At 47.4% G+C, this 25,160-nt stretch overlaps 1 protein-coding gene across 6 annotated transcripts in view; it reads left to right on the top strand.

Moving 5' to 3' along the window:
* Positions 1 to 25,160, top strand: part of IQSEC1 (IQ motif and Sec7 domain ArfGEF 1) — a 3,055,115-nt gene that overhangs the window by 2,021,098 nt on the left and 1,008,857 nt on the right. The window contains exon 1 of one of the 6 annotated variants that reach the window (XM_069643970.1): positions 8,500 to 8,947. The exons of the other annotated variants lie outside the window; for them this stretch is intronic. Within the exon in view, the coding sequence (XP_069500071.1) occupies positions 8,925 to 8,947 (23 nt within the window). The 5' untranslated portion in view covers positions 8,500 to 8,924. Of the gene's footprint in view, positions 1 to 8,499; positions 8,948 to 25,160 lie in introns of those variants that run through there. 6 annotated transcript variants of the gene reach the window in all.

The following is a 25,160-nucleotide window of genomic DNA, read 5'->3' as shown; positions in this document are numbered from 1 at the left end:
CACCAGGATGGCTGAGAGGCAGTCATGGTGAATGAGGGTCCAAGTGTGTCAGTAGGAACATTGCTGAACAGTAGTGTGTGATCAGCATAGCACATGAATTTGTTGTACAATGAGACAAAGACGTGTTGCAGCAGGTAAATACATATATCAAAGATGCATAGCAAAAGAATGGACACCTGCATGATACCAGAGGTGGAGGCTGAAGTAGTGTAGAAGAAAGGACACAGAATGGTATATTTGGAATGGTTGTTTAGGAATAAGCTAAGCAAGTCCACTGCCCATTCATGGAGCATCTTAATGAGGATTGAAGGCCTCACTGTGTGAAAGGCAGATGAGATATCAAGGAGGATGAGGACATCAGGGGATTATGAATTGAGGGATGCTGCCATTTATTCATGTGTGTCCTGGAAAGCAGTGTTTGTGGCTCCGGACAGTTTTAATCCACACTGGTGTCCATGGACCTCCCCAACAATGACCTAATTGGTGTTGATTTGTGGGAGGGCTAACTTGTCAAGCAATTTACCCAGGAAGGTGTTGAAAGAAATGTTCCAGTAGTTTGGTGGTCAGGAAGGCTCTGCATATGGCATAGTAATGATGGTGCGCAGAAGGGAGTGCTAGATGGAGGATGGACACTAAATAGCAGGAAAGAAGTGGGTGCAGAGATCAGCAAGAGCAGTTGCCAGAGAGGAGATGGTGCCACTGATGGTTCTTTAGGAGCAGTGGCACAGCAGTTGGGGTGACATCTTCATGGAGTTGTCAACTCTGGTGACTACTTCAGGGAATACATGAGTGAAAGGGGAGAATGAGGAATGGTGCTGGTGAGTTTTAGTGGGGGGACAGAGTTGCGGAGGGGTGTGTCTGAAGAACCTGTCACAAGTAGGTTTAGTCAGTCATGTGTATTTGCAACACATATTTGATGCAAGCGCATTCCAAAGGTACTATGAAGGAGCTGTTGCAGAATATATAGTGGACGGCTTGGCAATTACTGAAATACTCACCTCTTGCACCTTCGTCAGAACCATGCTTGATGTCACAATGTACTGCTGCACACGGAGGGACCCGCAATGGAAGACATAAGCAGACAACACAAAGCAATGTGGAACATCAATCAATGATAAAATCATGCTAAAGGTACACTGTTAACCACCAGACAATGGTCAATGCAGACTTCATTGTCACAGCATGCCAATGATTAAATACTGCATCAATTCAAATCCAGCAGTACCATACACCCAGCTGCGTTGCACTGTAAGCTGCAAACACCATGGTGCAGCATGCATGGATGGGAATTTCATGAGAAAGCACAAACACTGCTAACCCTAATGTGCTGGTACACAAAATATCCCACAAAATATCATATATAGCAACAGGTTTGTGGCTTTAAAATTCTGCTGCACACCGCAATAGTTTATCCATAATCTAGATGGGCCAAATGTGACATACATACATGATCCCACACACCCTGCTACGGTATCACTCATTACACGTGATAATAGTTCCATGAGACACACATCACATCAGCCCAAACATCAGCACCTGCCACAGGCCACAAACAGTTGGCCATGCTGCCCGCTCCCAAACAACCATGAAAGGCCTACACAGTTAGCATGCACAGTTTTCATAATGAGTGGATAGGGACCCCAGCAATCCATCTGAAGAACATGGCCATACCCATCATTAGAAGCACCCCCCTGTGAAACATGCACCCCTTAAGAAGTAGTGTTGGACCACAAGGTAAGTTAATCCAAAGTGAACACACACAGTGCCACACTCCCATGCAAACACCACACAAGTGTCAGCAAATGCCATTCACTTACCTGTCCAGAGAAACCACCTGCTTTGCATGTGATGGACACCCTAGGGAGACACTTCTGCTAGATTGAATATAATGCATAATAACAGCAGAAACAACATGCACATACATGACATCACATGATTACCTAAAGGAAATATGCAGACACCACCCACTGCAGGAGCAACACAGGGTGCCACAGGTTGAATGGAAATAATTTGAGATTATCCCAGGAGTACAGTGTACCACACCAGAGAGAGGAAGAGATAGTAACACAGAGAGGGGATCCCAAGAAAATGCCAGATCAAGGAGTACACTGGCTGATCTTCAGATGTACAATGACATGCTGTACAGCACAGTGGGTGCGCCCATAGAGGAATCCACATAGGTAGGTAACACAGTGACATGAGCACCACTTAAATTACCATACCGGCATGTCAGCATGCAAAGGACATATAAGATAAGCAAGACATGCAGCAAACATGCACACCAATGATGCATGCTCAACATGCAAAACAGTGCTAAAGCTTACCCGCTGACTGTGCCGGCATGGTGTCAGTCCCGCATCACCTTCACCTGGAACTGTGTTTCCTAATCAGGTACAGGAAGGACGGTGCCTGGTGGGGGCCATGGGGAGCATGGAAGTGAAAGGGTGCAGGGTTTCTCACCCGGGACAGCAGTCACCTCCACATCACGGATTACTGAAACAACATGGGAGAAGACATTAAAACAGCCATTCTGAAGTAGCATTGACACAGCACACATGTGCAACAGAACGTAATTACCTGCACCTGGACATGCCATCCTGCTGTTGGCCTCCATGTGCAGCCTGTGTGAGCGGCATGTGGACCGCAATGCCTGAAGCTCATGTTACACCTGTGTTTCTGGTCGGATCATGGAACTGGCCATCCTATCCATGCCCTCTGCCAACATCACATAGACAGCACCCTGTTGTTGTGCAGCACGCAACATCAACTGCTCCCACACTGTCTCCCCAGCCTGTACACGTTTGCCATGTGTGTGGGGCCCACACCTACCTGACCCAAGGGAGCATGGCCCTTGCTGTGATGCCACTGTCTCTAGCTGCAGGACTGCATCCCTCCCCTTGGACATCGGGCCCAGGACCCGAACCCAATACTTGAAAGCGTGGCCTTGCAGCCGTAACCACCACAGACGGCCATGACACCACTGACTGGCCTTGTGAGGGCACCTGGCCAAGTGCAGACTCACGGGCAACAACAGCTCCAACACTTGATGCACTCACCTCTGACAGCATTGAGGATTGGACATCTGGTTCAGCAGCAGAGCTACTGGATTCATAAGAGTTGGTGTCATACCTAGACATTCCCTGGATGGTCTGTAGCACCAGTGGATTCTCCCGGGCTACCACACTACATCTCCACTGGTGGTCTGAACTGGCACAGACTCTTGTTTGTCCTCTACCGCCTCCTCTGCATCTGGAGCATCATCACCTGCACAAGGACATATAAAGACATGAAGATTCATGTTAATTGCACCGACAATAAACATCTGTATCACATTGCTGTCCTGCAACACATTGCCGTGCATGTTACCATGCAAGAAATCACATACACACACTATGTACAAGAAGCCATCTGATCATGGCGTATGCAGACTTGCAACGACATCCCATGTTCCTGGCCATGTAGCCAGTGGACACATTGCCAACAGACATGGTTGTCTGAAAGCACATTCTGGCCCATGGCATACCAAACTATTTGCAAATACATGATAAATGGGCATGGCCATGTGGCTATGTAACATGTTATAACATTACATGTCAACACGTACACACATATTCACATCCAAGCAAACATCAATCACATGCCACACCAGTGTAGAACTGGCACAGGTAGTGCACACAATATGGACATGGCCTGACTTTAGAGTCTCAGGTGTGTGATCTGGAGAGAATAATTACATGCACTGGGAGATAGGCAGAAGGGAGAGTGACACACAAGAGGGACAGGGGCATGGACCCATGGAATGTGTGCTGAGTGTGGGAGGTTAATAGGGATGAAGCCTGACAAATATTTGACGATGTGGTCAGTGCCATGGGTGCAGCGGGGCTAGCCACTTTGTTGAAAATTGCAATGTCACTCATGGCACACTGTGAGGCCTGCCTGGTAGTCTTCATGGAAGTCATCTGTAGCATGGAACCACCTACGTACATGTATGAATGGACATCTACACCATGCAGTGCATGATGTGTAACATGTGCTTCAGTCATAAGCCCGTGTCTACCAGAGCAGAGTCACTGACATCACTGATGCAACTAACTAGATGCCACGTTGTGGTAGCATGTTGAAAATGCTGTTTGTGTATGCTGATGGGGGATGACTACTGTCACAATTCCATGTTCAACGGATGTACAACACATGGGTTGTATCCACTCTAGAGTACACTGTGCACGAGTCAGTACATCAAGACATGGTTCAGCCAAGGCAGTCATTCAAATGCAGGCACATGTGCAAAACAATCACACTTCTTGGTTTTGTTTCCCTACACATACTCAGGATGCACATGCTTGATCACTCACCGGACGTGCCCTCGTAATCTGGCAGGCCTCCCACACTTTGCACCTGATCCATATGAATGAACTGGCTCATAGCCTCTTCATGCGGGGTGAGCTCCTGCTCCTCTGGTGGCCCCCCGCCAGTTGCCATAGCATAGGCGAGGTTGGCACCCAGCTTGGATTTGGTGTGACGGTTGAGGTCATTCCACTGCTTCATGACCTGAGAAGCAGTGCACTTCTCATACCCATAAGCCATTTATGTCATCCTTGACAGGATGCCAATGCACCATATGCTGAGCAGGTGTATGTTTGCTCCCTGGTTGCAGGCTCATGTCACAGCGGTGAGCGGCCACATAGTCCACAAGGATTTGGAGTTCGTCCTCATTAAAGCTCCTCTTCCTCGACATGCCGGTGTCCTGTGCCGTGCCATGGGGTTGGCTGTGTAGGCTTTGCCTTCTTGGCATGTGGTGCAGACACTGTGTGGCTGGGATCACTCAGAGCACCAGATGCTGGACCACTAGTGGCCTGGGCCATGGCATGACCCACTGATGCTGGGACAGCAGCTTTCACTGGACATCCCTTACCCTGGGGGTGGGGAGGACAACAGCTTTCACTGCATGTCCCTTACCCTTTGGGCAGGGACAGTAGCTGCCACTGCAGGTCCCTGACCCTGGGGGGCAGGGGGAACAGCTTTCACTGCACATCCCTTAACCTGGGGGGGGGGGCAACAGCTTTCACGGCATGTACCTTACCCTTCAAAAATACAGGACGCATAATGCACAGGGACCCCAATAAATAAAAGAATTGAGTATGCGAGCCCTTGATAGCATCTGTTAAAAGAAAAAGCATTGTGCAATACACTGTAGGACCCAGAAACACAGAAAATGCATAAGCGAAGTCCGGAAAGCTACTGTAAAGATAAGAATGGAGGTAGGTGATACACAGGAGCACCCAGAGTATAAAAAATGCATATGTGACTCACTGTAAGCCTCTGAAAAAAGAAAAGTAGACGTGCGTATGCATGGAGGCAAATCCTCCTCTGAAATCAGAAGTTCGTACTGTCCCAGAAGTGAACGAATTGCGTGGAACCCCAAAGATTGCAATAGTAAAACAAAACCGTGTATTGCTTCATGGTGGCCCTATATTGCACACCAAAAATTGAAATAATACACTCGTCCGTCTACTCCCATTCACAAGTATAGTCTGATATGCTTCTATGTGTACTTCTATATCCCCGATTCTGGCATACTGAACACCAGCGCTGTGTGTTTCATGTAAGTTAAGCTCTGAGGGCCTTTCCTCGGGTCACTCTGTTTCCGCTGCCCACGCAATAAACACGGAAGACTCCTGCCTACAAGCCTTTAAACCTGCCTCCTACTGGCCCTGATCTGCCTGCTACCGAGCCAGCTGCTGCTGCCTGCCCAGTGTGTGTGCCTGCTGCCCACCCACCCTGCATTTTGAGTGCCTGCGGTCCAGCTATTGGCAGTTCTCCTGTCCTTGGTCCTGTGACCACCTCAGCTGATTCACTGGACTCCCACCGTACCATACCATCGCCACCGCTGCACAACCCATCTCCTGTACCACCTTGCCCACCCACACCTGCCTCGGGGGTGCCATGTTTCAACCATCATCCTCTGAGCTAAGTGGCAACCCAATGGCAGCGAGGCAGAGGGCTGTCAGCTTCACTGCCAAGGAAGTTGACATCCTGGTGGAGAAGGTCCTGGGGACTTATGAAGCCCTCTTCAAACCGGCGACGCAACGCAGCAAGGAAGGACATCAGCTGCTCTGGGACGGGATAGTGGATGTCATCAAAACAGAGGGGGTGGCATCCCGCACCTTTAAGATCATGCATAAGTGCTGGGAGGACCTGAAATCCAGGACCCATAGCAAGGCTCTGCGCTTCGTCCAAGCCTGTGCTTCCAGGTGCGCAGGTGCCAGCTGAATGTCACCGACATGCAGGTCCTGGAGATGTTTTACCCAGCACTCCACACCCATATCAGTGATTTGCGAAAATGTCTGGAGTCGTCTGGTGAGTATCCATGTGTTGCTATGCTCTACAGTACATGTGCATGTTGGTGCATGTTGGGAGTGTGCCCCTTGGGCTTGCAGCAAGTATGCCTCTGATGCAGATGTGTGCGTGCATGCCCAAGACATTGCTCTCCATGTGTGTATTGGAGCATACGTCTTCTGAATGAGATAATCCTTGCCTTGTGTGTTGTGGTGCTGCCTTTGAGACTGTGCACGTGTGTTGGTACTTGTGCCTGAGATGTGCTGGTGTGACAAGTGTGACAGTTGAGGTAGTGTTGCACGCATCATGTGCTTGCAAGATGTTCATGTGTGTGTGGGAAAGATGGGAATCACTACCGCATGGAAGCAACACATGCCTTTGGATGTCTGACGTAGTCATGTAGTGGGAATACAGTTACTGGTACTCTGATGTAATTGCTCATAACACTGCTTGCGGACTCTCTGTTGATGTGTGTGCATGACATGTGTATGTGCATATGAGACATGTGTGTGTACCATACACAATAGATTGGTTGTGATGTCATGTTGCCTTCTATGAATGTCGGGAGTGATGGGCACACATGTATCTGCATGGATGTGGATTGCATGTACATGTGTGCGGGGGTGGAGGATGATGGTTGCTCCATTGACTTGTGAACTTGAATGTTTGTATTGCCACGCACACATTGGTGCAGTACATTGATTTTTGTGTTCTGTCTCTCCTTTTTTTGCCTACAGGAGTTGTCACGGGTGAGGGCTGCTGGGGGTGGTGTCTGTATTACATTGGTTCATGTGCAGTGGGGGGTATGTGGACAGGATGGATGCCGAGGGTTTAGGGGGGACTCAGGTTTTTGTAACGGGTGTACCCTACACTTAAGAGGGTTTGCGCGACTTTGCTGGGGTACGGCCTGGGCTTGCGTGGTAGGGCACACATTTTCTCTGGAGTGCGGCCGGAGATTGCGATGTGTTGTCATGCGATTTCTTTGGGGTGCTGGATGCTGGGCCAGGGATGGCGCGAAGGCTTGAGCCGTGTGAGTCCTTTCACTTGCTTTTTGGTGTGCGTGGAAGCGTGTTCGGGGTGTTCCCCGCGCAGCTTGCTATTGCTTGCACGACGGGTACTAATGCCTATTGTAATCCATGAATACGCATGGAACGCAATATTTGTTCTGCTCCACGGCTCGTGCAAGGTCCTTCTCCGTGCGCAGACCTTGCGGCATTTCTGCGCCCCATTCGGTGAATCAGACCCAGTGTCTCTCATGTACACTATAATGATGTCAGAGCTGGCCTATTATATTACATCCGGCTACCTATGATGTTCTCGCTAGCTAATTATAAGATTATTCTGAACTACAAAAGTTCAGCATATTACGTTCCACACAGTATTATAAAGAAATAATTTGCCTTTTATGTAGCACTTTCTTCGAAGTTTTTCCTGTTTTACAGCAATGTAGCAGGCGTTATGTTTACCCAAAAATCATGGGATTTAGTGTATGTTCCTCGGAATGATGAAAGGCTGAGTAGGACCTCATGACGTTCAAACCTGTGGGGTGTAAATCGCATCTGCGAGCTCTTAACTGGGTTCGCTGATTTTTGGGCAGGGCATTATGTGGAAATACATACATAATGTCCTAATTCTGTTTTCAGTATAAAGTATATGTTTTTGGTAGATAAGCAGGGGGTCTGCAATCATTTTCTCGCTTTCAGAGACGTTTGCGTGGTGTTTTTTGTTCACCCCTTTCTTGGACACTGCTACTATACACGCCTCTACTCTCACATCTCAGGATATATTTTACTGCTTTTAAAATCCCCTATTTCAGAAAGAAGGGGAAGCGATGGCGGGGCGTTTAATGCTTAACTCCTGGTGTCTGCGAGGTATGGACCTGTTCGCCTGAACTGCAGCCGCTTGCGCTTAAAGTGATGTGCCGTGATGCTGCCTGCCGCTGCCTGCCCCTCGGCCCTGAAACTCGGGCTCTAACCCGAGCCTGCGGTGTCTTGTCCAGGTTCCTCGGGTCTTCATTGTTCCGAGTATTGTATTAGCTCACATCATAGCATGTGGCTATCAATTCACTTTGCAGAGGAGAGGGAATACGATGTGCCTTCACAGATGCTGCTGTTGCCAAGGAGATAAAAGGGCCAATCACCTCCCCCTGCCTTGGACTGTACTATGATGCTCTCGCAGAGATGGCGAATTCTACTACCAGCCCATTCACTCCTTGAGTCGGGTATGGCGAGCAGCTGAAGGGGGTGGAACTGCCCTGGGTGACGCCCGGTGCCCTGGCACCCGATCAGAGAGCGGGCCGTGCTAAAGGAGGTGCGGGTGGCCCCTGCGGCTGGCACGTCTACTGACCTGCCTCCTCGGGGAGGCAGCCCGCTCTTGCATCCCTAACCCCACGGCGCATGTGGGTTCATCGCATGCAGGGCTCGACGCGGATTACATCACAGGCTGGCTGGTCGGCGCCGCTGCTCTGTGCCCAAGCTTGAATGAGTATGAAGAGGCAGTGAAAGACATTTGGGGCTCTCTTGGCGGCTCGCGAGCTCTACCTGCCCTACCTCCTGCTGCGCAGAGGCACACCCCGAGCCCCGTACACGATGGCGTGCAAGAGGTGTTATATGTGAGTACCAATTTGCTAGATTTTTCCCTGCATGCGCGCCCGGCGCGAGTTCTCTGCTATCAAACAGGCGAATGCATTCTGCTGGGCAGGATTTTTGCAAGAGCGCTTATTGTTAAGAATATATTTTAAACGCACGTTTTTGGACGCAATTTGTTATAGCTGGCCCCTTTCAGTTTTACTGCAAATGGTTGCATTTGGCAATTCAGGGCGTGGGCACGCAGGGGTGGGGGGGCACAGCAAACAGCACCTGTGAGAGAGTCTGTGGTGCTTTGAAATAGGCCGATTGATTTCGCGGATGATTAAGCGCTGTTTGCAATATTGATTAAGCATTGGCTCTGGGAGTGCCTTGTCATGTTTGACCTGTGTGACCCCGCTGGATGCGTTTGCCAAGCCTGTGTTTACAATCCGGGGTGGGAGTTGTCATGTCCGCCCTGGTGATGTGCAGAAGGACAGCCCCTGTCCGCGATCTTTGACTGAGAGCTGCTGGGTGCCCAGGGTTGAGGCTTGGGCGGGATGGGTGTGGGGAGTGCCTGAGGCTGTTTTGACAGGTTATGTTCTCAGGTATACTGGGAAGGTCGACTATTTGTTGCAAACATCTGATGCAATCAGTACAACACTCCCATAGACACACTCAGGATAGAACTGGTTATGGAAGGAACCGGTAGCTCGGTCATGCTACATCATGTCTCCGCAAACAGGGGGCAAACGCGCCGCATTTAGAAAAACAGAGACTCCTTGCAATTAACAGTGTTAACTTCGAATTTCCATTTTTGGTCGAATAGGTATGTGCTGTGTTCTGCAAACTTGAAACGAATTGTATTTGGCAGGTAATTGGCTGGGGTGTTGCTTTTATTTAGGAGCCTGGTGGTGGGGGGAGGGGGGCTGAGGAGCGCATGAGGGATTGGTTCTGACGGATTGAGCAGGAAGATTTCTGGTGAAATAGCAGCCAACATCCTACCGTAGACCGAAGCATGTCAGTTTGGCATCAATATTTACCGTAGACCGAAGCATGTCAGTTCTGGCGTCAATATTTACCGTAGACCAAGTCATTTCAGTTCTGGCGTCCAGACTTATTGTAGACCAAAGCATTTCAGTTCTGGCATCAAGACTTGCCGTAGATCAAAGCATGTCTGTTCTGGCGTCAAAACTTGATGTTGCGATCTGTGGTGATGGACAGGCCAGTGTCCATATGGTGCCGGTGACAAGTGTCTCAGTCATGAGGGCTACCCAATGCTCCCGCTGCGCCTGTCAAGAAGAAACATTACAGCTCTTCATTTCTGTATGGTACATGATAGGACCCCCGAGCTCCCTTACATCCATGAGGTTGACCTATACTGGCCCATGATTATCGTGTATTAGGACTGGCGACCTTCCAAACACAACAGTGGATGGTGATATTTCCAATTAGTGTGAGATGACCTGGTTGAATGAGGGCCTCATTCACTTCAAGGTGACCACTCTCAGGTACAAGTCACACTAAAACAAGTGACTACGCAGATAGTCTGTCTGGATAGTGTTTGATGATAGGAATGTTTTTGAGATGAGACGGGCATTGGGAGTTGGGATTGTGCCCTGCCGATGTCAAGGTTCTCGCCAATTGGCTTTTCTGACTCTGCCCAATCTCTTTATTTCATTGGTCGGTTCAAAGCAATTTTCCAAGCTTTGACGAAAGTGACAAAAAGAGATCTGAAGAACGCAGGTGTGACTGGGCGCCGCCATTGCCATCTGTGGAAAGAAAGACCTCTTGAATGGTATGGCCTCAGACTGGCAATTGCTAGTCGTAGTCTGAGAATGTTGTGAAACATTGTTATATTAGGTGTTCGGCCAACAACTTGCAGAGCTGAGGCTATATAGGCGAACTCAGGGAGTGTGTAGGTGCCTGGTGAGTACTTGCAGAAGACTAAAGGACCTGGCAGTACCATGATATAAAGGAAAACGGGAACGCAGAAAAGAACTCTGAAAAGAGTGGTAGAGGTAGATGCAGATAGAAACAGGGAAGTGGAGAGAGAGAAAAAGTGAGTGATGGAGAGACAGTCGGTGGGACCAGCTTTTGAGGCATCAGGAGAGGAACAGATGTGATCAGACAGGTGCAGTGACGGTCATCAATGTACCGAGCAATAGAGAAATGGAGTGATGGGGTCATGTGTAGCAAGCGCGTCAGACCCACAGAGAGATGGAGACATTGAAAGAGGGAGAAGCAGTTGTGAGAGTGGCAGGGATGTCTAGACAGACAGGCACATTGATAGAGATTCTAATAAGTAGACAGTGAAATAGTGAGAGTGAGATAGATAGATAGACAGATAGACAGATAGACAGACAGACAGACAGACAGGCAGGCAGACAGACAGACAGACAGACAGACAGACAGATAGATAGATAGATAGATAGATAGATAGATAGATAGATAGATAGATAGATAGATAGATAGATAGATAGATAGATGAAGTTGATTGGAAAGTATTGTGAAACCCACAGGCATATCCAGACAGCAGTCTGGGAGCAAAGCATAGGGAAGGCGTAAAGCATTGGGGTGACGGGGGTACGGGTAGAACAAACATTGGGGTTCAAGCAGAGACGGGATAGAAGAAGAGAAGACGTTTGGGGCAGCTATCCAGCCAGAGTCGAGCATGGATCAGGACTGCAGAGGTGAGGGGGTGCATGCTACATGGATCACTCAGTCACTCACAGATGCCTTGACAGACAGACATGCTAGTTTTGCATCAACTGTTCCAGGGTTGCTTGTTTGGGGGAGGAGGCGACAGGGTGTAGCCCAGGCCCACTGAGGGTCTGAAGGTGCGAGGAGCTGCTTGGGACAGTGCACTGCTGTCCGGTTGTTCTAGAGTGCCGGTAAGATAGCTCAGTGGGTTGAGCGCTCGCTGCTGCGATCTGAGCGTCATCTGCAGGTCGCAGGTTCGAATCCTGGCAAGGCCAACTCAGCTTTTCATCCTTCTGAGGTTGATAAATGAGTACCAATTTCGGTTGGGTGATATTGTATGTAAATGTGTGCTCTGTAAAGCGCTTTGGAAAACAGCGCTATATAAATAACACATGATTATCATTAGAGTGAAAGGCTGCATGGTGGCTCTTCTGTTCAGCAGAGGCCATAGGCTGGAACCTTTATGCGCGACTTAGCAGATTCTCACTTTAGTCCTTGTAATCACGATGAGACACCATATGACAGCTCGCATGGCTCCCAACTCTCCTCTCTTCTTCTTAGGAAACGAATTACTAACATGCCATTTGCTATATTCACCCCAAAGTGCGTGTTTACACGGCTTTTTATTAGCAAGAAAGTAATAATACGCCGAGTTGCTTTAAATAATGGATTTCTCCTCCACCAGACAACCTCCAGGGACTACGCCGTTTAGAGTCTAACCTACATGCTTGCTCAGCGCAGCAGTGCCCCCCCCCCACCCCCCGAAGAGGATGGTCCCCGGGACCGGTCCCCAGAAGGCGCTGTGGGGTGGGGGTTCACCTTCATCTCCACCCCAGTCCACGGGCTGCTGCCTTCGGCCCGACTTCCAAGCAGCCGTGGCCACAGTAATGGTCGCAAAGCACAGGCATGACACACACGTGGCACTTATATCATGCCATCCTCTTGTGGGCAAGAGGACGGGCATGGAAGGGAGGAATCAATGGATGATGGTGAATTCGTTACGGGGGTAGGAGGAGGAAGGACCGGATGGGTTAGAAGAAAGGAAGGAAAAGACGTGAAAGGGAGGGACAGAGGGAAGGAGGGAAGGAGGGGAGGAAAGGAAAGGAAAGGAAAGGAAGGGAAGGGAAGGGAGGGAGGGCTGGGAAAGCAAAGGAAGAAAGGAAGGCAGGCAGTCATTCAGACAGGAGAGTATTGTAGACCGCACTGTTGCATTGCCTTAAATATACGAAGTACAATTGTGCGTTAATACGGTGCTTGCATCTAAGTTGCTTCTGGAAACCTTATCAGCGCACTTGCATTGCCTAGCCGCGCCTCCTCATTTCCTCTGGCACGACATTGTAATTTCCGCTGGCCCCGTAGGCTCATATTTCGCAGATCCGGCCCCACGGCTCGTCGTTGTGCATTCTGGTCTGGCGCGCAGTGGCTTGCGCTGATCAGGGCAGGCTGAACGGAGCATTTGGGATGCAGGCAGTGACGGATGGCAGTGTTTTGCTCCAGCATAAATGCTTTGGACTAGCTCCAGTCTTATTGTGGACGGGGTGCCGTGTGAGCAGGCGCGATGGCTGCTTTGCTGGTTACTTCGCCGGCCTTTCCGCACGTTTGGAGGAAATACCGTGGTTACCTCACGTTTGGAGGAAATACCGCCGATTCTCCCTGCTCTGCTGTGTAGCCCTGTGTGCTTTTCGCATACGTACCTGCTGCCTGTGGCAGAACGCTCTCAATGATATACTGGCGACGCTGTTCGGATCCATAGGGGTCTCTGAGGCTGCAGAGGTCAGGTGGTGTTTCAGCGACTGGCTGTTTGGTCATTAAGGCCGGTCAGTGCCCACCTCAATGCCCCTTTAGAATGCGAATGGCTTAGGTTTCAGCCAGATTTGACAATGGTTGGTTTGGTGACGCTACGTAAAAGGGCTAATTTTATTGTTATGTGAAAAAAGTACTGAATCGACTGAATACACAAATGCGCTTATCTGAGGAATATTTAAAGATTATTATGGTAAATATATTAGAACTCAAGTAGTTTTCAAATGAAGAACGCATGCTTCAATTATGCCAAAGGGTTTTCTCTTTATTTACATTTAGTAACGCCCATTCGACGTAATCTTCAAATAGAATACGCTGCAAAGCCATATAACATGGAGTGTCCATTCGTTTCTAAAAGATATTGACCAATAACCAAGCAGAATACCCCCTCCCGCTGCTTTCAGCTGCTTTCATTGGTTAGTAACAGCTCGCAGCACTAGTTATAGACTCGGAGGCGAGAGGGCCTTAACACTGCACACGAGAGCGGGCGTTATTGCTTCTAGCACCCCAGGTTGACAACCCGGCACGTTGACAGGGATATATTAGTGGGAGCTATCGGGTCGCAGCGAGCACACCGCTCGTGGTTTCACGCAAATTCCTTCCTGAGAGGGAGGCCATGGAAATAGAGGAGGGGTTCCACGTGGAGCCACTCTTCCATTGCCATAGCTGGAAGGCGGGTGGTGAGGAGAGGTGCAGCGCCTCCCGGCCACACTGAAAGCTAAGCAGAGGCTGGAGCAGACCGGCAAGCAGCATGGAAACGGAGGGAAGATGGCGGGTGAGTGCGAGCAGCGGCGAGCTTGCTCAGAAGAGGGCTTATATCGTGAAATTCAGCACACATTCTGGCCAATCTGATTGGCTGCTGCATCCGCCCCAGGTGCTTTTCCTTAAACATAACCTATATTCACCCAAAACAATGTCCAACTAGTGTGTTATGCTAAAATATGTGCAATCAAATCAACAATGGTCTCCAAATCCTTTATTCAATTGCTGCAAATAAAACTCTGCCAACATGTGTTTCAACCTAACGGGCTGCTGCACTATCATATAGTCCATGATGTATTTCTTTACATTATGTTCTGTTTGGTACTATGTTGAATGAGTGTTACTAAAACCACTAACAAGAAATAACCCTTTGCCATACCTGAAGCACACATTCTTTATTATAAAACGGACCCGATTACCATGTTTTTAGCATAGTAACCTTTACATTCCCTTTAGTCAAGTGCAATTGTGGATCCAGAACATTACTATGACGAATCAACTTCCGGGGCACCAGTGGTCCAGGGATGAATATCAGTTTCTAAACCATCAATCAGCCCCACACCTCTAGTACACCAGTAGTGATCCGAACAGATTGGAAACACAAGTACATTATTTATTTATTATTTAATTTTTTACATTTCTAAAGCGCACAAAGCAACCCTAGGTCATTGTGGCGCTGAATTATAAACTCCCTTGTCCAATTTTGGTAACGTGGACAGAACGGCAGGCTTATCTCCGCAAGGTCGTGGATCGTTGGTTAGTTGCAACACAGGGAAAATACAATTATTACCCAATGATAAAAGGGACTGTCCAGTCAAGGTTGTATATAAATATCTACTTTATTATTATAACAAACAGACAGTTCTAGCACACTACAAAATACAGCCCACCCTGTAAATGAACACAGAGGACAGACAGTTTCACGAAGGAAAGAGATGCAATCTGGCTTCTGACAGGAGGGTAGTCGGTAAAGCAATTAGTCTTAACTGTTCAAGGTTATTTGGTTTTAGCACCAAGGGAGCAAGGGGTCGTAATTGTCACCAGGGGCCTTCGGAGAAGGACCAGGGGGACAGAACCACAATGTACCTGGTGCTTGAGATGATCTTGATGCTCGACAGCATCAAGTCGGTTCCAGGACGCTTTACAGCTCTTGCGACAGAGTTCAAGATGGGAGGCAGCTGCAGGAATCAGGCGGCAGGCAGTTCGGCAAGCAAGGCTGGACTGATGGCTGCAGGCTGGCCTGCACAGTGACTCAGGGTCAAGAATCATTGTCTCTGTGCTGGTTGGCAGATTTGGAACGCTGGTCGAGACGTCTCGGACGGCTTTGGTGACTGCAGCCTGACTACCATCAGTGGTGCAGCCGGTCATGGTTCGAAGGCCCAACTGCCTCGAAAATGTCCTTAAAAGATGGACACTGGTTGATGCTTGTAGTGGCACTCCTCCTAGCTTCTTCACTGGGCACGTGTCGTCCTTTAAGGCGGATGGCCCAAAGCTGAGGAGAGTGCTTGTAGGCACAGCCTTGTTCTTTGGTCAGAGACTCTCTGGCACTATCCACCTTGGAAGCTTGCTGGCAGAAACTAACATGGCATGCTGTGTGCTGGCTGGGTACTGGTTCTGGTGCTGCTGGACGGGTCCTCTAAGGTCGGCATCTCCCTCTGTTCTCTCGGAGATGTTTAGGGAAGGGATCTTGCTTCCCTCTTGGAAATCCTGGCCTTCCTTCACTGGCAGAAGCTATAAGGCAGACTGTACCATCAGCCAGGGTCCAAGTGAGTCCTTCTTCTTACTCCTTTCAAAGTCATCGGATGATCTGCCAAAAGAGGGGCTAACCCTCCTTTAAAGCCAAATGGGCCCCAGTGATTGGTGCAGGCTAAGCCTACCTTAATGAACAAATCCTGGGTCCCCACCAACAATCTTCTGTCATGCGTGAGGTCATAACCAGAGTGCTTTGCAACAGGAAAGGTAAAGGATGACAACATGTACTACTAATTCCCACCCATCTTCCTGTCTGCTGTGGATCAAAGTGTCTCTCTGGTTATTTGAGCTCTCTGTGGCTCCTGATCAAAGCGCAGATCTCCCTTGAAGTTTGTGTCGAGAACAGACTTTCTGTCTCCATCAAATCACATACTTCTTCCCTCTGAAAGGGGGTCCCGCTGCAGCGGTTGCCTACTGTAAACAGTTGTCCCAGACATGCCATTCACTGCCCTTCATGCTAAGGGGTGGGAGCTAGCTTCAAGTTGACACATTGCATATCAAAGAGGTGTTGGTTTCATGACCCTTTTTGTCAGTTCTGCGATCAGGCCTCTCGCAGGCCTGTTTCAATTAACGCTCATCAGTATGTGCTGCCACCAGCAGAACTTTGACAGTAGACAGGGCAGATCCATGGAGCCCTTGATATTTAATCAGGCTGGCCATGGCAGGAGGAAGGTGTAGCCTTCCCCATTCCTGTGATGCTTTGATGTACCCGTGGCTGTCACATTTCAGCTGAACATGACAGGAGGACATATGACTATGTGTTTGTTGTGCGGCGAGCATAGGAAAATGTATGTGGATTAGCCCCACACATTTTCTGAGGTTGATCTCCCATCATTCAATTTCTTAAAAAAATATCAAAAAAGCCTAGGCGAGTTCACACCTGCGGGCGGATGGTCGAATTCCTCACAATTATGTTCCTTTTGCATATATCAACATGGGGTATGAGTCCGGTCCCTGGACTTACAAACGTGACTTGCGAGCAACATCTTAAATCAACATATAATTGATATTAGGTGGTTTAACTAACTAGCCTCTAACCCACCACGTTTTTCATTTTACTGATCATAGGCATTGCTCTGGTTGTCTAGATGTATTCGTGGCACTGCCAATTGCAGATATCAGACCTGGAATCAATAACACCCAGAGAAAGTGGCACCTCGTTGAATGATTAATTTTGCAGCGGCTGAACCCATGAGAAGATCTGGCCTGTGATGGGCCTTGTCACCCCACTCTCACTGCCTGTCGAACTTGCGCCTTCTCTTTGTAGCCTTCGCCCCACTACCTCTATTCCATCCTCTGCTCCCACCAATGTTTGGGTCAGCAGTAGACATCTTCTTCAGTATAGCTTCCATGGTTGCTTGTGGTTATTGTCATTTGTGTTTATTTACATAAATCTGACATCGTTTCCAGAAAGATGTACAATTTCCCACATTGTCGATGCAATAACTATGTGTTACTGGTTGGTCAACGTACACCATACAATTGTTGAGCAATCCGGGTGCTTTCAGTATTGGTATTGAACTCTAGGACTATGATCACATTTAAATTTAACCCAGGGTCTTTTTGTAAAGCATCCTATTAACCTATCAGTGTTAGCAGACAATGTAATCAAGGGCCAGACTACTCATTACGTTCAAGTCAAGCATTCTGCTACGGCGGCAGTGTTTTCAGCTGAGGTAGCCACACAGCTGTTGGACTCATGGGCCTGAGGCCATGACCTCCTACAAATGAACTCCATCCATCCTCTGCCATTGGTGGCTGCAATGCCGCTGGGCCTTTAGAGCAGAACCAGTAGAGACCACAAAGGTGTATGGGGGCCTAGTTGGTCTTGCTACCCCAAATGGAGGGCCACTACAACTTCACTCACTCGTGGTGCCAGTAATCCAGTACCACTGGTGCAAACCTAGGCGTGGAGCGATTTTACTGCACTTCCCAGTGGAGATGAATGTTCTTTTATAATTCACCTAGACCAGGTGATACCGCATACCCACATACTGTTTCGCCTCCGGGCAAGGTTACCTTAGGTGATGAGGCAGAAAATGGTCCATACATTTAGGTGTACTGCTCACCATCTTCGTTACCCTGTACTGTAAGCAATTGAGGCATACAGCAATTTATATCTAGGAAAAGAAAAAAAACACAAAATATAAAAAGAGAACAACCCTTCCTCCCCAATCAAACCAGTGATAAAAAACAGAAAATTAGGGATTTAGATCAACAATGTGTGTCATAGAAAAACATCCTCAGGCAGCCAATGAGGTGCCGCGTGGCGTATCAATGAACATAAACATTAGTAGTGATTCCATATCAGCAGGGCCATAGTACATCACAGTGTTTCAAATATGTGACTCAACTAGCCGTCAGCGTGCACAACAGACCTATGGAGAATGCATTCGGCCGATACCTATTAATAGCAAAAAGGAGTCGAATGTTTCTGTATCCACTATGTTTGACAGCACTAAGACCTCCATAGCTATTGGAAAGTTCTAAACTGGACTCCCTTGTCATTCCCCTAGGACATCAAAGTGTAAAGCCCCTTTGCTCGTTCTACCCTTAAAGAGAGTAATAGCAGAGTCCAGCTAAGTTGTATCAAATTGGAAAAACTTAAAGAAAGAACTAGTGTTGCCAGACAAAAAGCTCCAGATCATATGTTTATATGTGGGGTTTGGGTTTTGCATGCCATCATCATCTTCAAGTCAAATCAGCATGTGGGAGAGAGGCTGATCTTAATCTAAGATATCGTTTCGGAGTTTAGGTGTGCACCCTAATTAAGCTTTATAGACCATGTGCGAGGGATGTAATGAGAGTTATTGGCCCTGAAGACCAAGTGCAGCGAGGGCATTTAACAAGGTTTATTGACCCATAACTCCCAGTATAGCATGAGGGGGAGGCGGCTCTATAAAGTTATTATGTTCCGTGTTGGATGGATAGGGGGCCCCAACAAGTGAGGCAATCTTCCTGGGGTGATTGCTGGCAACTGGCTGGTTTCCCGGTATTCTGCAGGTAGAAATGTGCTGAAGGAATGGCAGGGTTTCCTAAACTTGCCCAGGCGCATCCTCTGAGTGCAGCCGAGGAATGTTAGGGGTACGTCAGAAGCAAGGCCGGGTCGCGTCTGTCAGGGGCGGCCTGGCTAAGCTTGAGGGTATCCGTATACAATTTCGAGAAAAGAACCAAATGGTAGAAATTTTGGCTGTACCAAAATTATGTACAGCCAAAAATTTCAAACAAGTTTACCATACGTGACCATTATATCGAACAACGGAAGCAGGGGTTGCAGGGGTGTCCCCCGCACCCTTGTTTGCTATAATGGCATCGGGGATTGCAGGGGTGTACCCCGCTTCCAAAACAATAGCATTTTGAAAATAAAGGACCCTGTGGGGCCGGTTCCCATCCACATAAGTGAAGGGAACAGGCGTCAGAGGGAGACAGGGAGTCTGCGGCACACAGCAAAGTGTGCCGCCAAAAGGTAAGCAAGGGGGTGATGGGGGGCGATTTACCAAAAATGACTGTGGGAGAAAAAAAACAAGCTATTTTCATTCAAATAACTTCCGTTTTTTTCTCCCTCTAACATTTTGCATTCGATTTTTTCATGGACAACCAAGCTTCAGTGCAGTCTTTGAGGTGGAGCCATTCACCCGGGTTGCGCAAGACGGGATAACCCAGATTTTTACACAACGAGCAGGGGGCGGGCTGGGGATTCCAAGGGCTTGTGGGCCACGTCTGTCAGATGCGGCCTTGGCGAGGATGTGAGCGGTGCACGGTGCAGGCAGTGGGGCTGTCAATGCAGCGCTCCCGTGATCAGAGGGAGGACCACACTGAGAGCCCTGCCCACAGCAGTAACAGGGGGAGTCACGCAGCACCCCCTCTCATTGGCCAACTTCTGGGTCGTTCATTAGATTTCCGAGCTATACTGGATTGTACGGCCGCAAATTGGCCAATGGGGTAGTGTCACATCACTCCCTGGAACATGTTATAGCCTTACAGCCCGCGGGAGTGGAGAGGTCATTATGACCCACTCACCAAATTCTGCTCTGCCGTAGGTTTTGTAAGGGTCATTATCACAGTGATAATGACTCCTCCAAGGGTTTAAAAGGCTACTAGGTCACTTGTGTTGCAATTAGCACTTAGTGCTAGTAGCAACAAAGGTTTTGGAGTTGTGGTCGTGAAGTAAAACATGCAGTTTAAGTAAGAGTAAAGTACCCAAAATGTGTTAGTTAATTAAACGCAGTTTCATGGTATATTTATATTTAAATAACTAGGTTGCCTTTATAAGGTAAGCAGCGTAATTGTAAACTTGGTTGAACGAGAAAAGTTTCAGCATGAGGCTGCATTAGGCGAAACGTTAAAGTGAAAATGCTTTCTTTACAAAAGTGGAAGCTTTGTTCCGTGTTTTAGCTTTCGCTTCATTGTGTTTCATTAGGTTGGAGTGTGTTATTGAAAGACATTTTGCTGGGAAATTGCATTGTTTTTACTTGAATGCAGAGAAATGCGTTTAGTTGTTTCCCTTGCTGCTTCCGAAGTCAGAATCTCTGGGATACAGTCAATACCAGTAGTTATTGACTAGCATTCCAAACATTCGGATGTGCTAATTCCAAATGGTGGTGCTGCTGATGCTCTATTTTAGGGCCCGATTCATGGAATATTTGACAGGCGCAAAGTGACTTTGCACTGCTGAAAAGTGACTTTGCACTGCCGACATGAACCCTGATTCACGGAACTGTGCAAAGTGTATTTTTAACAGTGCAAAGTCAGTGCAAAGTTATTTTGTACTGCAAAATTGACCACTTGCACTGACTTTGCACTGCAAAAACACTCTTTGCACAGTTCCATGAATCAGGGTTTGTGTCGGCAATGCCAAGTCACTTTTCAGCAGTGCAAAGTCCCTTTGAACCGTGCAAACATTCCATGAATCGGGCCATAAGCCTCCAGATGGAAAGATACCAGCGGGGAGTTATAAGCCACGGGCTGGTTTGATATGCTCCCTTTAGCGATATTCTTCATTTGACTACGGTTGCAGATGTTTTTCTTGGTACTAAACGCCATTAGCTGTGGTGACGCGGTGACGGTGACGACTAATTGGTGCGCCCCTATTCTGTTCATTTCATTGGTCCTTTTCTGTGGCAGTCTATGGGGTTCGATTTTTCCAGGCAGAAGCATGCAACCGTTGACTCCGTATTCATGATCCCTTTAGTGCTGCATCACCATGCAACCCTTGTGATCTGTAGATGAATATTGAGCGCAATCTACGCAGAGCCTTGAAGAGCACAATGGATAATGGAACACCTGCCCACTATTGGGCATGCGCCAGTGATCTTCTTGAATTCGGTCCAGGCAGGGGTGCGATATATTGCGGAATCTCCCTTCACTGGCACGTGAGAGTAGCCTATTTGTCACAGGCTACCATTGACAACAATGGATAGTTTGTAGTTAACAGAGGATCTTCGCGCGTCGCGACGGTCGCGGGGCATTGATCGCAGTCTCCCTTTGATTACAATGAATGTGGGGTATTTGTCACAGTCTCGTAGAGATTGCAAAGGATATTGTGGATTTGTCACAGTAGACTATTAAGGACAGCATGTATTAGGGGGTTTATTGCATAGCATGAGTTATTCATGCAGGGAATGAATATTTATGCCAGGTGGCGATTGGATGCAACAGATCATTGGGCCTTTATCACTGGGGTGCCTTGATTAAAGCATAGCAGCGCGTGTAGCTCACTAGCATGGGCCCTATATCCGCTGGTGGAATAAATAAGAGCACCAGAGAGCCAGTCATCTATTATTCCATATAAAATAACATTGTCTAACGTGTGACACTGTTAGCTAACTGACAGGCTATAATGCAAACCAAACTGCTCACCTGTGGCTTAATATCACCAATATTGCACGTTGCTATACATCACACTTTGATATAAAGGTAGACTCTGTCAGGCAACCTTTTCAGCATTTGAATCATTGCATTTGTATTGATGCTTACATACAATCTATTGGGTGTTGATGAAGATGCATTTATTATAATTTATGAATACATTATTTATAATAATGTTTTATAATTTATTAAACGTGCGGTTGACAGCACTTTTATGTCGTATGGTACTCAACTGCTGCCAGTGAGCTTAGTTTGCACATGATACATTGATATTTAAACTAAATAACACATTAAAGGCCACCAAATGCATGTACTGTCCCAGCATCCCCTCAACAAACCTACATGCATTAAAAAACATATTGCTGACTCAGCTAATTTAATGGAAAGATGAATAGGAAAGTTACCACAAGACCCAGTTGAGGGCATGTTTCTGGGGAGTTTGCATCAGAACAAATCACGGTGCCCACAAAAAAGTACCTTGTTTATCATGCTCCAAATGCAGAGAGTGAGCTGTGGATATGATCACGCTCATCGGCCAATGAATATTACATTTCAAGAGATCCACAGATAATGTCAAGACCCGTCTTATACAATGAATTTAAGTGGGCATGCGTATTAGTGGTTATAGGTGAAAGGATCGAAAAAAAAGGGTTGAATGACAAAAGGGTCGAGTCAATTCGACCGCAAAAAAGGATCTAATTTCTTTTTTGTTTTTTTATTTTTTTTGGGGCGTCCCACCTCAAACCCCCTTTTTTGGGGTAAAAAAAAACTTTTAAAGCTACACTAGAGCTAATAAAAAATATATATATTTTAATTTTTTTCCGATCCTTTGGTTTTCGGTCGAATGCACTCGACCCTTTTGCATTCGACCCTTTTGCTTTCGACCCTTTAACTGGACACCGTATTAGTTATGTTGAAAACACATCGGGATTTTACAATAAAGTTGATCAACAAGCTGATTTGTTAAAGTACAACCAAGCCAAACATTTTCTTTGAATGCCCTGGCAATTATAGCCAGTGTATCTACCGAATGTAACCTGTATAAGGAGGCTCCACATTTCAATGGTTCATCCCCTTTTGGAACTTGGTAGAGAGTGGCCGCCTTCAAGAGAAACCGGGCTCCAGTTCACTGCACTAACCAGTAATAATTAAAGTGGGCAGACAGTGGGTAGAAAGGTAGCATATTTGTCCCTATCATTGTCCCCCCTTGTGTAAATAATACACTTGTGTATAGGCGCGTTATAAATGTCATATCATATCAATATCTTATCTACTTAACTGTATATATTACTTTCAACCTAAATGGTTGCGTGCATGGATTGGGTGCCACAGAGGTTAAAGGAAACCCAGGTATCACCACCTAAATCCTCCTAAGTGCTTCACCAGATACCTGCTACTTCCCACTGGATCTCAATTGTATGCTTTCGTCTAACCTAGGAAGAGACAACCGGAGAGGGAAATCAAGGAGGGGAGGCCCTCATTTAAGGTGAACCCACCCTGAGAGGGCCAACAGGGGAACATGATTAAGTGCAAGGGCGCCATCAACTAGATAATAGAAAAAGGCCCAAGGAAACAGAAGGGGAGCAATTTTCCTATGTCTACTGAGCCACCTTAGGGCCGTGAACATGTCACCTAGCTAGAATAGGGGATGAATTTAAGACATCTTAAAGGCCCACGGAATGACCAAGAATCATAGGAACCCATTCCTCCTGGAGGCGACCATTATTGAAATCCAAAAAGGGCAAATGGAGGGAGGCAAGGCACAACTAATGAGGGGAACAGAGGAAGTAGGAATACGACTCCCACTAACAAACCGTACCAAAACTAACCCTTCCACATACACCTCTCACACCAAAGACAACCACACCTCTAAAGCACCCCAAACCGCACGTAATTCACAACTTTACAAACACAAAACAAATCACACACAATCTCGCACAACACCGCGTGATGGCAACCTTCTGAATATCGCACCCATGCTCATTGAACGGTGTCTCCGAACTGAAGCTGCCAACAGCACATCACAGCTCTTTTGCTCTTTACCCGCTCTACCCTACTAACCTCCCTACCCTCCTTCCTTGCTTTACAGATCTACCTGAGCGCCAAGAGACCACGCAGGTGGCAACACTGTGTGGTATGAAAACCTTTAACATGAACATTAACCTTCCCCCTCACTACCCTTATCCATACGTATATCCCCAACTAACCAACCCCCTCCAAAATACCACCTTTCCACCATATAGTACACTTGAACACCCCTTACTGATGGTGATTGTAGGCATATCCTACAACAAAGGAAGACTACCAAGCTATGACATAGACTCCTCTCTTCTTCTCAGCTTTATCCAACACACTCATATTAGCAGGAAACACTGGTGGAAGGATTCTATACACTTCCCATTCATTGGTCTCTCCCTAGGATAACATAGCATAATAGACTACCCAATCCCATAGAAGCACAGCGACACCCATGAACCGGTTACTTCCAACCTTCACCCAATAACACAACAGTTGTTGTATCTGCCTTTCCCGTTACCCCACTAACAACTCATCCACCCTTTCTCTTTCAGAGAAATTCATAACAAGGCCAACTAAAATGAAAGAGACAGTTATTTTTATGATTTGATTTGAATTGATGTGTATGGCACATAACCCAATCAGGGCACCGAGCAGAGTTTCCTCATCTGGGCACAGATGATGGCAAGAGAGGTTTGAGGAAAATACAAAAGATGAGATATTAAGGGGGACATAACCTGGAAGGTTGGGAGAAGGGGAAGGTTTTAAGATGTTTCCTGAAAGTCAGCATTGAGGTCGTGGATCGAAGATGGGCCGGAAGGTTGTTCCAAAGAAGAGGTCCATCGCCTCTAGAGCTACAGGGGGTCGGAGTGATTATTGGAAAGTGCATCTGAGTTGAACAGCTTGAGTGCGAAGGTGGATAAGGCTGAATTTGATCAATTAGATATTGAGGTGCCAAATCATTGGAAATATAGTATCTTAATGTGATGGCACACTGGCATCCAATGTAAAGATCATCCTAAGTCTGATCATTTGGGTACATGAAAAATAAGGCGAATTACTGCAATCGGAAGTCGCTGAAGGAGGCTATTTGGAAGGTCTGTGTTCATTGTGTTCGTGTAATCAAGGCAAGAATACACCAGTGTCTCTGCCAGTCGGGCACGAGACGAGTGAGGGAGATACGGAAGGGTACGCTGCTATAGCCAGAAGCAGACACACCACACTTTATCACCTCATTAATTTATGGATTCTGCCAAATTTCTGGCTCCCAGGTGGTACTGAGATTTTTAATCTTCTTAGAAAAAGTAGTTGGAAGATCAAACAAAGGAGGTGCAGGATAAGGTAGTGAATTATTTG

This window comes from Ambystoma mexicanum, chromosome 2p (genome assembly GCF_040938575.1).
Source record: "Ambystoma mexicanum isolate Mex_15411 chromosome 2p, UKY_AmexF1_1, whole genome shotgun sequence".
Taxonomy (NCBI): Eukaryota; Metazoa; Chordata; class Amphibia; order Caudata; family Ambystomatidae; genus Ambystoma; species Ambystoma mexicanum.
Note: the sequence above shows the minus strand (reverse complement) of the source record. Positions and strands in the feature narration are given on the sequence as shown.